The 15,060-nt window shown below is 39.7% G+C and overlaps 1 protein-coding gene across 5 annotated transcripts in view; it reads left to right on the forward strand.

Moving 5' to 3' along the window:
- The window catches only part of FHOD3 (formin homology 2 domain containing 3), a 379,358-nt gene extending 369,070 nt beyond the window's left edge, over window positions 1–10,288 (forward strand). For all 5 annotated transcript variants that reach the window (XM_065667731.1, XM_065667733.1, XM_065667735.1 and 2 more), the window contains one exon: window positions 4,567–10,288. In XM_065667731.1, coding sequence (XP_065523803.1) covers window positions 4,567–4,649 — 83 coding nt within the window. In that variant the 3' untranslated portion in view covers window positions 4,650–10,288. The remainder of the gene's footprint in view (window positions 1–4,566) is intronic.
- The last annotated feature ends 4,772 nt before the right edge of the window (window positions 10,289–15,060 follow it).

Consider the following 15,060-nt stretch of genomic DNA (forward strand, 5'->3'; position numbering starts at 1 on the left):
ACTGTATTCTCTGACAAAGCTACACTTAGGGAATCGCTGTCTTTAAAAACATTCCCAGTGTACTGTGAGTGCTATGTATCTGTGTAGATTTTGACCCAGCAGGCAAAGTCAAATTAATCGAGTTCATCATAGGCACACTGTATTCCAACAATATAGCAAATAGAATTCTAGATATCCCGATTAACAAAGAATATCATACCCTATGACCCAGAAAAACAACATTTAATTTCTTGGTTATGGGGTCTCAGCAGGCTTTGCTTGTGACAAGAGTAGAAGTAATTTTCTCTCTATGTTGTGTTTTTTTACCAAATGTTTTAAAAATTGCTTAAAGAACCTAAAAGGTCATTTGAAAGTCCTATTTTTACTGTCACTGCCTCCAAATTACATTCCATAACTCAGTTTAATGTGATCTGCAGAAAGCCAAGATTTTTACAAGCCAAGATATTATGTCTAGTCCAGTTAGAGACACGACAAAGTTCAGTGAGGAGGGGAGACTGAAGATCTAGTTTAAGAAATGTAATTTTGCAATGCCTATAAAACATGGAAGGAAAATATCTCTCTGCATTCAATTTTGATGACTGAACATGTTCATGACCTTTCCTAAGGTAGTGGTCCCCTACCAAGTGCTTTATGAGGAAATAGACAAATGTCTGAGGACATCTGTTTAACAGCATGTCAAGACATGTTTCACTAGCCTCCCAGAGTAGTCCCTGCTCCTGTAAATAACTTTCTGCCGGCTTCACCACCCACAAGCCTCTATAGTTCATAAGCCACTACATAGTGGGGTTGGAACTTGTTCTTGTGTTAGTGCTGATGCTGCATTCATCCACTGTATCTTCAGATGAGGAAATCTACTGTAATTTTCATATACTAGATATAAATTTTATATAGAGATCCTTTATCAGGCCACATTCATCTCCATAAGTACAAAATATGTTGAACTAGAAGTGGATTAATCTGTGTCAGACTAGCCTGTTGCATTGTAGGGGCAAGAAGTTACTCATTTGAGTCTGGGCTGTGATTCTGTCAGCTGTTACCCTTCCGGTTGCGTGTTGATAGTGGACCACTTTAATCTTTCCAGTAGTCACAGTACTTTGCAGTGTTTTGCCTCACATGCTTAGTTTGTACAAGTCAGCAGCCATCAGTGTTTATGTGAGCCATTCCAACACTGAAAAGATTCTTAGCATCTTTGCTTTTTATTAACTAGTTTCTTGACAATCTTGCTATGACTACCAAAGTTCCACATTGTTTGGAGTCCTTTTCTCCTAACTGCTGGCCTTAAAAGCTTGGGTGACTGGAGTATCTTAAATCCAAGTTATCTTTCTCTGTGTTATAGGAGGGCTGAGGTAAGTCAGAATAATCAACAGAGGCTTGCAAAGAGATTGTTTCGTTTCATTACAGCTGCATTTGTCCCAGCAATTCACTGAAAATTTTCATTCCTACTTATTTGGCAGTGGCACAAAAAGTACAAACCCACGGCTGGCCTCCACTGTGTGAGTCAGACAGCAGACCCAGAACAGGGCACTTGTGCTGTCTACAATTTTTCAGTCATCCAAGGGTTAATACACAAGGTCCTTAGATTAAGACTTTAGTATGTTTGATAGGTGGGCATCTGGAGATTCAGAAAGAAATCTTGCTTATGTAAAGACTCCTTTGTTTTCCTCCTTGTTTTTCCATGAAGATGGTTTCTACCGTGGTATTTTAACTCCTGATTATGACTTCTGAATATAAACTCCTGTAATTTTCTTCAAAGAGACCTATATGTTGTTGTAAATCCATTCAGCTTTTCCTAGTAAACTAGTAATCCTGTCAGTGAGGCTGATGGAGGAATTTAAACAAATGTATTCTGCTTGGTAGAAGTGACAGAGGCACACGTTTCAGTTGTTGAAGTGTCAGCCCAGTTATTTGTGCAGTAGTAATTGTAGTGACCTAAAGAAAGTTATTTCAGATTTACATTATCATAAACAAGACCAGAATTTTGCTTATTCCAGTACCTGACCAGTGTTAGCAGAGCACCCCAGTTCCTATTAAGTGTTTACAGACAGGAATAGCAGTTGCTTCTTCCCTCACTCTTCCTGACTTACTATCTGACAAGAAAAATAGCTTTGTTTTGCAGTGGTTATTGTGCTTACTTTGTAAATGCGAGTGATTGTGGTCTGAAAGAGTTTGGGGTATGTCTAAAAGTAGTTATGAATACATTTGGTTTGATCTGCAAAAGTGTCTAAAATGTAGGAATTTATTCTACATTCATTTTTCCAGTTCACTTTTTCCTTCAGTGGGAAGATGTAAGGTCATCTAGGCAGTCATCCTATGAAAATTTGGTCTCCTGTATGGGTATTTTTTAACATGATCTTACTGTCTGGTGGCCAAACTAGCTATGTTTGGCCGTGTGTGATAGAGGGTACAGAAAAAACATGTTCAGGGGAGAGGCAGTGCAGGCAGCTAAGTGCGTGCACTGCACAGGAAAATCATTGCTGTTAGTAAGACAGAAATATTTCTATTTCAGCTTTCTTGGAGTTGTTCTTTCATTCCTGATATAATTCATTTTGATACAGAAATAAGCATTGGGTGATTCACTGAAACCATAAGACCCTAAGGTATTTCATAGCTCATGTCTAGAAATTAACTTTTGTTACTATGGACATTTGGATGTCAAATTTGAGAAATATGCAAAGAGGTCTGACTCAGAAGTGCATGTTGGGTATTCTGCATCATGGACACTAGAGCCTTTTTTGAAGTGTATTGCCTTCTGGTAGGACTTTTTTAGTCTTTCTTAATCTCAGTTTATCAGTTGCATTTAACCTTGTACTGCTTTAAGCTAAGCATTGTTAAACTTGGAAGATGTTGTTGATCAGTATTGTAGGAAAAAGGGATGTCATAAAAGGCTGCCATTCAGACGCCAAGTGGTGTTTAATAAGTATGCAAATACAACAGGAGGAAGGAGTGAGCCTTGAAGAAAAAGTAAGGTTTTAATAATGGAGGAACAATTATACTTGTGTCACTCCCAGCTCATTTGATTAACCTCAGTAACTGTTGAAAGTGGTTTGACTGTCAAACATAGATCACATTTGTCCTACCTGCATGGTTTCAAATGTTCAACTACACCATGTTTTCCTTTTCTCTTACCCTCTTGTTTTCTAAACTGATCTATTCTCTCTTCTCCCTCCTGCTGGACCCTTGAGTGTGACCACCCAGTTTCAGTTACATGGACTTGAATATCTCAATAAGTTGGAGGTCTTAATTGTGCTGGACGATAGCAGTGCAAGAAGTCATTAGCCACTGTTTGCAGATGATTTCTCAAAGAGTTTCCTCTAAACTTCATTATTAGGGAGGTTGGAACTAGATGATCTTAAGGTCCTTTCCAACCCTAACTATTCTATGATTCTGTGGTGGTGAGGCACTGGAATGGGTTGCCCAGGGAAGCTGTGAATGCTCCATCCCTGGCGGTGTTCAAGGCCAGGTTGAACAGAGCCTTGGATGGCATGTTTTAGTGTGAGGTGTCCCTGCCCATGGCAGGGGGGTTGGAACTAGATGATCTTAAGGTCCTTTCCAACCCTAACTATGCTATGATTCTATGATTATTTTGGGGCTCCAAATATATTTTGTTCAACATAAATTTATTGTTTATGCTTTGCATGCAGCTTAAACTTCTGAATGTGCATTTTGCACTTCAGAAGCATCAGTATGTGAAGTGAACACCCCATTTGTGTCTTGAACTAAAACCCATCCACTTGAGAATCATGGCACTCGTAAAATGAGGAAGACACTAATGCTTATTGCGTGCAGTCACGTAGTCACTTGTTTCTGAATAAAAAAGGCAATCGCAAATGTAAAAAGTTTTATGTCGGGGCTGGTGTTCAGAACACTTCACATAGAAAATTAAGAAGCAAGGCTATAGACTAGATCTGTCATCTAAATTCAACTTAAATGCTGCAGACTACAGATGCAGATGAGGTACATGGGACTAGGACAGGGCAAACTTACGAAAGAAAGGGTAGCATGTATGAAGACAGTAGTGTTAATGATTTGAATTTACTATAAAATTAGTCACAGTTTTAATCTCTCAACTTTTAGAGTTGGGGTTTTTTTACACCTTTAAAGGGTCACATAGAGTTTAATAGTGATAAATTCAGTTGAGCCCTATAAAGATTCAAAAGCTCTTTTAGAAATCTATACAAAACTGTAAAATAATACGGCAAATGATACCTCCTATGGACTGAAAATCAACTGATACAACTTCAGAGGAAAAAAAAGAAATCTTAAAATGCTGTGGTATATTTTCTTTAATGTTGTGGTTGATTAAATGTCAAATGACAAATGTCTTTTCTCCTGACTGGAGTTGCTGGGTACTTGTTGCTCCCATGGATTTGGCATAGGGCATTACTCAGTGTTTCTGAATTCAAAGCCCTGAGTACATAGCAACTTTTGATTTGACTCAGCTTGCATGTTAACAGAGGGGTTTTTTTTCCATCTGAAAGCCTTGCATAAAAATCACTTCTAATTGCATTTTCTGTGTTTTTTTGGTTTTGTTCTTTTTGTCTTCTTTTGGAATTTATGACTATCTAGTGAGAAGGACACTAAAGAGCGGACTAACACCAGAAGAAGCCAAAGCACTGGGCCTCATCAGCACCTCGGAGATGCAGGTTTGACATCCCGGAGGTGGTGACGGGAAGAGCCGTTCATCTGAAGCACACAGGCTGACAGCTCTTCAGTGTGGCATTGACCTGCCAGCCTCCTCTGCTGCTCCCAACATCCCATCCTCTGTGTGTTCGATTTTAATAAGCAACAAGAAGCAAAACCCCACAGCCAGGGCAGAAGAAGGGTGTGCCGCAGCTCAGCACAACATCTGGACAGTAACTGAGGAAACGTTTGAGTGAAAGGTGAAAGCAGGTGAAAGTATATGGCGGCTTCTTCTCATGATATGTTGGTGTGGGTAGGAGGGGGCTCCCTCCAAGTTGTCTGTCATTATCTAAGCTGTGTTTATGTTGGCTTACCTTGTGCCCTGTTTTAGTCATTGTAAATGTATGACATTTTGTCAATGCAACAAACAGTCCTTAAAGAGGCAAAATAAGTCCTGTTACAGCAACCCCGGTTTTCCTGAAGCAGATTCATTAAGCAAAGATGCACAGTCTGTGCAACCCTGTGGTTTGTTGTTTTTTTTTATTATTTTGCCACCAAAGAATGTAAAAATGTATGTGTACCTTTGTATATGTACAGAATGAATGTGTGGACATATATGTGCAAGTATCTATACACATACAGTCGTGGTGTGAAATCGTGCTCTTGCTGAAGCTAGCGGGACTATGATTTTCACTCTGGGGCCTTACTGTTCCACCTGGACAGGAGGAAAAGAATGTCTTTTCATAGGAACTCAGTGTTATTCAGTGGGATTCACCCTGTGGGGCAGGAGATGGCAAAGTTTAGGATCCTGAATTCATATGTATAATACGCACTCATACTGTACGTAGCAGCATGCACACGAAGGAGAGGACACGGTATGCCTCTCTCCTGTTGAGCTATGGCTGTACTGTGCATTTGTACAGTTTCAAAGAGACCTATGCCAACAATTTTACATACTTGATAAATGCACTCAGATGCTAAGATCAAGAAGTTTTGTTCACTTGCCTGTGCCCTTCATGCTGCTTTTCTCTGCTGCAAGATAATGTGGTGGTGATTTTATTTCAAATTAATGGATCTGAATATGAAATGTCCCTGCTAAAAGCCTGCTGTGTTTTTGCTGTTCTTTATTTCTGTGACTATTTTTGATGCAAGTGGAGAGGGTACCACAGTGAACACTCCAATATGTTTGCCCTTATCTCGCTCTTTTATAAATGACTTTTATAACTTCCCTCAGCATGTGTATTTGAAGAACTTTTAGTCAACTCATCTGTCTTTAAGTGGAGGGACAGATACAGCAGTGAAAGTGGATTGAACACAGTCACCCTAGCCAGTGTTGAAGCATTTTGAAGAGAACTGCAAACAACAGCAATATAAAAGGGAACTTTTAAAGCCAAAGTCTGTATATGGCCAATTGATCCTCAAGGGTGCACACGATTCTCTTTCCATTGCTTTAGCCTCCAAGATTAAGGGTATGTCTGCACAGCAGTAACAGCTGAGGCTTCCTCCAAGCTAGTTAACCAGGGAACTGCAGCAGTTTAGTCATTGTAACAGGGTTTGATTTTGGCTGCAAAAGACACTTGAAAAGTAGGGCTGTTTAATAGCCTATGCTGGGCTCCTAATGCCATGGCTGTGTTACTTTTGGCACCCAAGCTAGGTCAGATACTTCAAGTTATTCAGCTCTCATTAAAGAGAGGAAAATCACTGAAGGTTGTTCAGGGTAGTTAAACCAAACACTATAAAACTTTGAAACCTTGGTCATCCATCACATCACATTGATCATAACATCCAAGTGATGAGAGAATCAGGTAGCTGAAAACACTGCAGTGAGATTTGTGGTTGAACATCCTATCTGTGCTGTCCATTTTTTTGATCATAACATTTCATTCTTTATCTGCCGATGCCTCGGATCTTCACATGTCAAAGTCCATGGGGTAAAAGGTCACTGATGAGTAAAGATTCTTAAGGACAGCAATGAGTTTGATATAGTTTTCCTCTCAACTTGTTAAAAAGTCGATTTTGCAGGTAGGCAGAAGGCAGTAGTTGTGTAATTAATAAAATGTATATTTGAAAGCTGTGGAAAGGAGGAAGCTGGTTAAGATACAGAAGGAAGTGGCATATAATAAATTTCACTGTAAAATAAGCAAGACTGAGGAGCATCTGGGTTTTAAAGTGGATCTTTATGTGCTGCTTACCATTATGGACTTTTTAAATCTCTTTTAAGAGAGAGGGTGCTTAAGGCAAGGAAATGAAGGTTATGGGGGTTTGTGGAGGTCTTTGAAGTCTGAAATGACAGGTAGACACCCAGAATGTAACGATTATGTTAAACTGTGATACTTGCTGAATGATAAAAGAAACAAAAAGGCAACAAAACACATCTATGCTGACAGAGGTCCTATATTTGATTGGAAGGAGAAAATCAAACACATTTTTAAAACTGAATATTTTAAAATATGCTGAATGTACAAAGTGGGTGGCTCTTGGTGACCACTTGCTAACAGAAAACAAATCTGTGTTTCATTAGTACAGTATCAGTGTTTGAAATATGACATATAACATATAGCTGATGAATTACTAACAGTTGGCCATATGTATTTTCCAAGAATTGTGCAAAAATTTTGCAAAACTTCTTATGCTCTTCATGGAGGAGAAAATGCAATTTGGGGAATGGTGTTAGAATAAGTTCAGGGAAAAAAATAACAGCCTGTTTCCTTGATGCAAGTGTCTCACATCTGAAGCATACTCTTCTTTGTCTATTTTTCCATTTTGCTTGGTTTTCTAGTGCTTCTCTCTATCTGTGAAACTGATACCCATTTTTCTGAAGAGTAACTTGGTCTTATTTTTGCAGTAGTGTACAGCTCAGATTAATTCCACCATCCTCAACGTTTATTGCAACCAGATCATCAAACACAGTAACTTGCAATAACTACAGAAAAGATGTCTATTTGGGTTCCTGATAAAAATGGCCAGTGGCCTGGTATGCTAATCTGTAAGGTGGCAGGATTTCCTCCAGAGTTTCCCAGCAGGTCCTACCTGTGGGAACAATATTTGTTCCCCTTCACTTAACTAGTGGATTCCAGGTGAAATGGAGGAATTGGTTACATTTGCATGACTCTGTCTAATCAGGTTGTAACCTTCAAATTTTGAGTTGCTGCCTGCCCCTCCATCATCAAAAGAGCCCACCGTAAGGATGTAATACTTGTTTTTAAATGTGTGTGAGATACAGATTGGTTTTGTGACAAATATAAAGGTATTGGAAACACGATGTAGTAACACATGTTCCCATTTCTCATTTATAGTTCCATGAAGGCTGTTTTCAAACACTTGTGCCCATAATAACTGCCTCCCTTCTCTTTGTCATAGTACCAGTCAGTTGCAAATTTAGTGCCCGGAGTTTTGTACCTCCACCAAGCTCTCAGAGTTGCTGCTGGTGTTCGTTTCAACACCCATCTGCTGCCAATAACTTGTCTGTCCATCTGCCACCATAACGCCTTCCTGATTCGGATGCTGAGGTAAACTTTAGCGTATGAAATGACTGCCAAAGGGAAGCTATCCTAATTTCTTTTCATCTCCCTTGGTTTTTAAAAGCAGACTGCATACAAATACTTTGTATTCCCTCATTCCCAGCTGAGGGATAACTTTCAGTAGCAGTTATGTGGCTGCGGTGAAGAAACACCCCTAGGGAATGCTGTGTGCCCCAATTGAGAGTGAAAGATCTCTCACGAAAGTTGCATTCATCGCTCTTCACCTTTCAGTAAGGCCAAGCACCAGGCTTATGGATCCCAGATGTTTCATAGCCCCTTGGCTGCTGCATGTGACCCTTCTGTTTGATAGTTACCTGTCCATAATCCAAAATCAACAAAAAGTGTTGTTTTAAATGAGGGTCTTTCTTGCTCCAATAAATACTGGAAAGAGCATCAAAAGCAGTTTTCAAAATACATTTCTTTTTCTCTTTTGACAGCCTTTTATTGTGAATCTTTGCAGTCATTGACTGTCAGCAAAATAAGACATCAGTTTTATAGACAGACAAGACATTGGCTTTAGCTTAATAGAAAGTCACATGAATATCTGGATAAGAGTGCTCCATTCTCCCTCAAGGTACTAGACAATGTGGCAGTATGACACCTTAAATCCCCAGTGTGCTATGCTCTTAAGTGTACCAAACAATACTGTGTAGGTATTGTTTTTACAATGCTTTGATTTCACTGAGATGAGATGGGGACAAGGTGCTAACCTACCAGTTTCACATCCTTTATCGTCCCCTTACCACTGATAAGTAAGCGTGCATGCTGCCTGCCTTTATCTGAAGGATGTACAGGGACATGGTGTCAGAGAGAAGCACAAGCACATTCCTCTCTCTTTTTCATTCATCTATGCTCACTACACGTGTACCACTTCATCTTCATGGCGGGTTGTGTGTGCGTGCATAGGCAAAGCCTGGCTCTGTGCTGTGTTTGGATGATGTCTTTGTATTTCCAGCATTGGGATGCAAGAAACACTTGCCTAAGCTGCAAGGACTATGACTGTTGATGTTCTTCTGCAGGGAAAACTGCCAGGTACTTAGAGGCTCTGAAAGAAAATAAACTGAAGCATTTTTGAAAGAGAAAAATGTTTGGTTATAGGGAACTGTTGAAAATCATTTGCAAACATGTGACCAAGAGGTAAGGCCTACCTTTCTTCTTTTCAACTGGGGCAGCAACTGGCTTAACTAGCATTGCAGATGCAATCCCAAAAAGTTTTTGGCAAGCGGTTTGAAAGTTACATAGCAAGTGATGCGAGGAGTTTCAGAGATGTTGTATAGTTTTATGTTTACGCAAAGAAAAAAACACTATTAAAATTATTTCTAACTAGTCCATTTCACATTGAGTGGCAGATAGAGATATATTTTGTTTAATCACTATCTAATACAGAGGCTTCTGTGAAAGAAAAGGTTTATTTGTAGCATTGGGAGCATTTCTCCTTTTTAAAGACTGTCTTTGCGCATATAGTGTCCTTTTTCGTGAGCTGGGAATTGTAAAAAAAAATGTAAAGTAGAAAAGGACGTGTTTCTTAGACGAAGGAGAAATACTGTAAAATTGTGTAAATGTCACTACTCATGGGGTTTTTTCATGTTCTGTGTAGCATAGTGTAAAATAGGCTTTCCAGCAGTGTTATTCTGTGAATTGTAATTTAAAAAACAAGCCATGCATGGTCAGAGATATTGCCTACAGGTCCTTCTGGTTGAGTTTTTGGTTTTGTTTATTGTTTTCTCATTTTAGCTGAATTTGTTTTATGTTAAATTTAATTGTCCATGAAACTGCATTTTTTGTTTCTCATTTTTATTTCATAAAGAACTTGAATTACTCTTTATGGTTTTATTACACACAAAGCTCATCTGCCATTTGTCACAGTTAGTGTAAATGGGAGGTGGCAGTGGTGTGTGTTTCTTTTTAATGCACCTCTCACCTGCCTTTTCTGCCCCCACTCTCCCCACTTTACTGTCTGGAAAGATGCAATCACGCTTCTTTTTTCCTTTCTTTTATTTTTTTCCTTTTTTTTTCCTGTGCCATGCAGGGTCAATATGGGAAACTGACCACAGACCTGTGTCCAAAATTTCTTGATATAAGTAGTTAAAAAGCTCACCTCTACAGCATTATGTAAACACATCTTGCAATAAAGCTTTATAAAGCACTGACTGGGCTGATTCTGGTTTTGTTGATGAAGCCAATCATGGTGGGAAATGGGTGGGAAAACAGGTCATGGGTTGTGCTTTTTCATATGCTCTAAGTACCTGCAAAGCCACTATGTGGACAATGAAACAGCTGCCATTAAACCATCTGGGTGGTCTGATCATAAAATACTGATCTTTTACCCCTGGTTTCACAGTTTGAGCATAATTCCTCGAGTGAAGAAAATGAAAACGTGTCTCTGGTTCCCTAGGATTTCAGTAATCCAACACTACAAATCCTCACTAAATATACAGGGTTGCTGCTTGCTGCCACTGGCTCAGAGTTGGTTCCTGCCTTAAAAATACTCCATGCACAGAGCACATTGCAGAAAGGTATGAAATTTGTAGAAGCAAATACAAATAAAATGAAAGACTACCTGTGTGCAGGGGAGCATTTTGGATTGCCTCTGCATCAAGACATGAAACACTCGCCATACCTGCTAGGGCTTCATAAATGTAAAGGTGACCAGTAAACGAAACATGCCTTTATCTTGGTTGAAATGCATTTCTTGCATCACTGTGGTGTGCAATTTTCTGGTGGCACCTATGAGTGCACCTGGACAAGCAGCGGTCTTGCAGTTTTCTCTGTTTGCTGATGTCTGATTCTTCCTTTTTCTTACAATATCCCAGCACTTGAGGGAGGCCGAGTTGACAACCCTGGCCCTGTGGAGGGTGAGCACAGGGACTCTTGCATCTGCTCTGCCCACAGGTTCAGTAACTACTTTGAGGAGAGGTTGTCAAAGTGACATGTCGAAACTCAAAATGATCAGATTTTGACCAGAAACCCAGGACATCACTGCAAGTCTACAAGCTACTCGAAAAGGAATTGTTCTTTAGAATTGCACATAAGGTCAAAATACGTTATTAGAAGACAGCTACATGTGTTTATAGCAGCATCCTGGAAGATAAAGTAGGTTAACTGAGAGTCCGAGAGAGATTTTAGTCTGTGATTTATGAGACTGTGAGAGCTGATATAAAATGCTAGGTATGTAAGCCTCCATAGGGGAAAATGCCACCTTCCTTCTTTTTAATTAGCTTCTAAAGTTATTTCAAATTGAAAAGGTGCCTTTTGCAATACGGCTGCATCCCTGAAAGAGCTGCTTAGCATTCCAGATGCACTGGTGTAAAGTCTAGAGGACGAACGGCTACTAGCCAGAAATGTGGTAATGCTTTTTAAAATAAATATATAAACCAAGTTTATTGGCCAGACACTTTTCTTTTCTATCACAGCATATCCATTAGCAATTCTAAATTCCAGATGTGCAATGACAATGCGTACATACATTTTTCAGACGTGGTGCCCAGTCAGAACTCATATGTTGTCACAGAGAAGCCTCTGGCCTGTAGTCAGGGAACGAGTAAGTATGCAGATTATCCATTGCACAGCTGCATGCCCTGGTTTATAGACCCTTCAGAACAGTCTGAGAACACACAACTGAAGAAAAAAATACTTTTTTTTTTTTCCTATTATAAGTTCTCCAAGTTTTCTGATGGGAACGCAGTTTGGAAAAGGGAGAGGGCTGTTCTTGAAGCTTTACCTCTTGCAAGTTTCTTCATGAGAAATGAGGAATGATGGCTGCACTCCATTAGTCCACTGTCTGATGAGATGGACCTCTGCTGCAAATCCTGACAGAACACAGTCTACGTGAGGTGTCATGCCAATGAGGGCCTCTCTTCCCAGCCTTTCCTCAGTGATTTTTGAGCAGGAGAAGGACTTACCCAGCTGCAGAGGTATTCTGGTGTATGATACTGCTTTCCAGTTCCCAGGAATCAAAGAGGGCTTTTCTCCTTCCCAGCACTCATCCTTCTGTCACTGCTCTACCAAGCTGCTCTCTCATTTGAGCTGAACCAAGAGCCCTCTGTTTATTTTTATTACTATTCCATCTCGAAAACACCATGGAGCAGTGTACAGAAGATGTGTACCAGCACTGGGGAGGGTGAGACCTTTCCAGAGTCCCACAGAGGACTCCCAGGATCATCCTGCACTTTTATTTCTGCACCAATGACCAGAAATGCTTTAAGCTTACATTAAAATCTTGAAAATAAGTTTCTTGCCCTCTCTTGGTGAGTGTTCAGTTCTCTCTGCCTAGACAACAGACAAAATGATTAGTCTTAGCTTTTGTATAGATTTCCCTTTGTTTGATCCATACTTAAGGTAATACAAGAAGAGAAGCATTTAACAAGCAACAAAGAAGAAGAAAACATCAGTGAGATCCAACGGCACTTGAAACTGGACAAACTTGAAGGCAAAGGTGAGGTCAAAACCACGTCATAGCCTCCAGTAAATCGTGTACTGGATCTTTCTCAAGGCAGCATTAGCTAAGCTTGTCTTGGGAAGAGCCACACATTTGCTTAACAGCAGTGGTTCAAAATCTTCTCCCTGGTATAGGGAGCACAAAAGCCCTTCCAGAACCAGGCAGAGCTCAGCTGAAGGGCCGACAGGTGGCAAAGGCTCTGCAGCATATCCATCACCTCGAAGGCATGCACCATGACTGGCATTAATGAATATAAATGTTTGTACTAAAACCCTTGGAGTAACCTGTGAAAACACATTTGCAGGTATCCAAAAGGTACTGGAGGGTGGAAATTCTCCTTTCTAATAAAGCAATGAAATACTCAGACTCTTGAACGAGAGCTCAAAAATAAAATGAATCCTCCTTCCATCCTTGTCCAAGCTTCCTATAAATATGCACTGGGAGGCTTAAATAATCTTGGCAAGATACAGCAAAGGAAAATTATTGTTAAAAAGAGGCCCTGGATATCATTTCAACAAACTTTTTCCCCACATAAACTTATGGAAAATTATTGACCTCATAGCAAAGTCAAGAAAGAAACTCCTTGCAAAATGCCAAGATACCTATTTGAACGTGAATTAGACTGCTTTGACATAGATTTGTCTGGAACACCTCCCAAGAATGCTGCTTTAACTATAGGGAGTAGTATAGCTGTGCAGATTAATAAACAAAAATCTAAATAATCGTAGTGTCAGCAGCGATGATCTATATAAAGCTAGCTCTATATGTATATGAGTATAATGATAAAGAAAGTATATTGAATATCAGGCAGTAGTGACTGAAGCCAAATGAAAATTTAATGCTATTGGCTCTGTGAGCAGTGGAAACAGCCTGATGGACTTCAGTGAGATTGAATCAAGCCCCCAAAGATAACTATTAGAATGTTAAACTTGATGGAATATTGAATTTTTTCTCTGACAAAAAGGCCCTAAATCATTTCAATCTCACCCGTTTCACTGGGGAGTTCTCTTTCAAGTACAGATAGCACGCTCTAGCCTGAAAAACAAGAGTGAATCCTTGTTTCCAGAGAAATTATCTCAAATGTGTTCAGATTACAAGCATGTGGGATGAAACACAGCTATCATCCAAAATTATATAGTCTGGAAATTCTATGTCTTTTTAGAAGCCAAAGAATTGCAAAGCCTGAAAACAAAACAACCTGAAGCAGTCAATTGCAGTATTTTATTTTTTTCACTATGGGACGTGACAACCATTAAAATTCCTCATAGGGAAATAAAATTTTAGCAGAAACTCTATCATTGTCACAGAATTCTTTAGCATGCCTTTGCAGACAAACAATGGTAGATGGGTTACTAGAAACTAGTGACTTCAAGGCTGGTCTTAAGAATAACTGGTACAAGAAGTTTCTTGCCATGCAATTTTCCTTGATGTCATACTTGCTTCTCCAAACCTGCATCCTCCGTGCAATGTTAACTTACACCATCTTTAAAAAGGGTTATTCTTTCCTATAGTGGGAAAGCCTTCATGACAAAGGCAAGATTCTTATTTTGATAAACAGGTGAACCCATGAAAGAAAAGTGAAGAGATGATTCAAATGTTGGACTGTGTGAAGCCCAGATGCAGTAGTAAGTCTAAAGGCTGGGAAAGGCATTAGCTGAATGTGCAAGATAGAAAGGCTAACTTTTAGAGAAGTTGTGTATCAATTAAACTACATGAAACCAAGAAGGGGATGGATTATGAGCTGTGTGACTCTAAGGAGACAAGGGCACTGTGCATGAAAAGAGAGCATAAGAAAGGGGACATCATATGTTTCCTAATTTGCCTTAAGGAGGCTATCCAAAATCTGTTTTAAAAGAGTTTGATAATTTCACAGATTTCTTTTTTGCAGTAAGCACCAAGAATATAAATGCGACATGAGGCAACGGTCACAGAAAGGAACCATTCTGGACCTTTCTACCTTCAGACAATCACAAATTATTTCAGTGCTTGCCAGTGAGGGTATCACCTCTTGTTGAACTATAGTAAAATCCTGACTGGGGTACATGGGGTAAGTTGTGGCTCAGCTGGTGTTGCACATCTGTATTTGGCAAAAGAAGCTTGGATTCCTCAACCTCTGGCATCAGTGTACAGGACTCTTCCTTGGGTGATCATCGTCAGTTTTATGCCTGTGACTCTCCTGTTTTCAACATCTATTATTAAGCAGCAGTGGGCATAGAAATGGCCAGCTATTCTCCTTGATAAAGGATACTCTTCCCTTTTCTTACATCAAGTAGCCTTATGGCACCTTCAAGTACATTTTGTACCTTTAGGATGACTAAAATATTGATAAGTGCTACTAGAACTGATGAGGTCAAGGAAGAGAACAAGCTGGAGACTGCAGACAAAATGCCAAAGAGTCTTTTAACCTCACCAAGAAAGCACAGAGAGGCCTCTCATTTCAAAGGAATTGAATATTGTGGAGACGGCTGAATTATGCAAGAC

Source organism: Lathamus discolor, chromosome 2 (genome assembly GCF_037157495.1).
Source record: "Lathamus discolor isolate bLatDis1 chromosome 2, bLatDis1.hap1, whole genome shotgun sequence".
Lineage (NCBI taxonomy): Eukaryota > Metazoa > Chordata > Aves > Psittaciformes > Psittacidae > Lathamus > Lathamus discolor.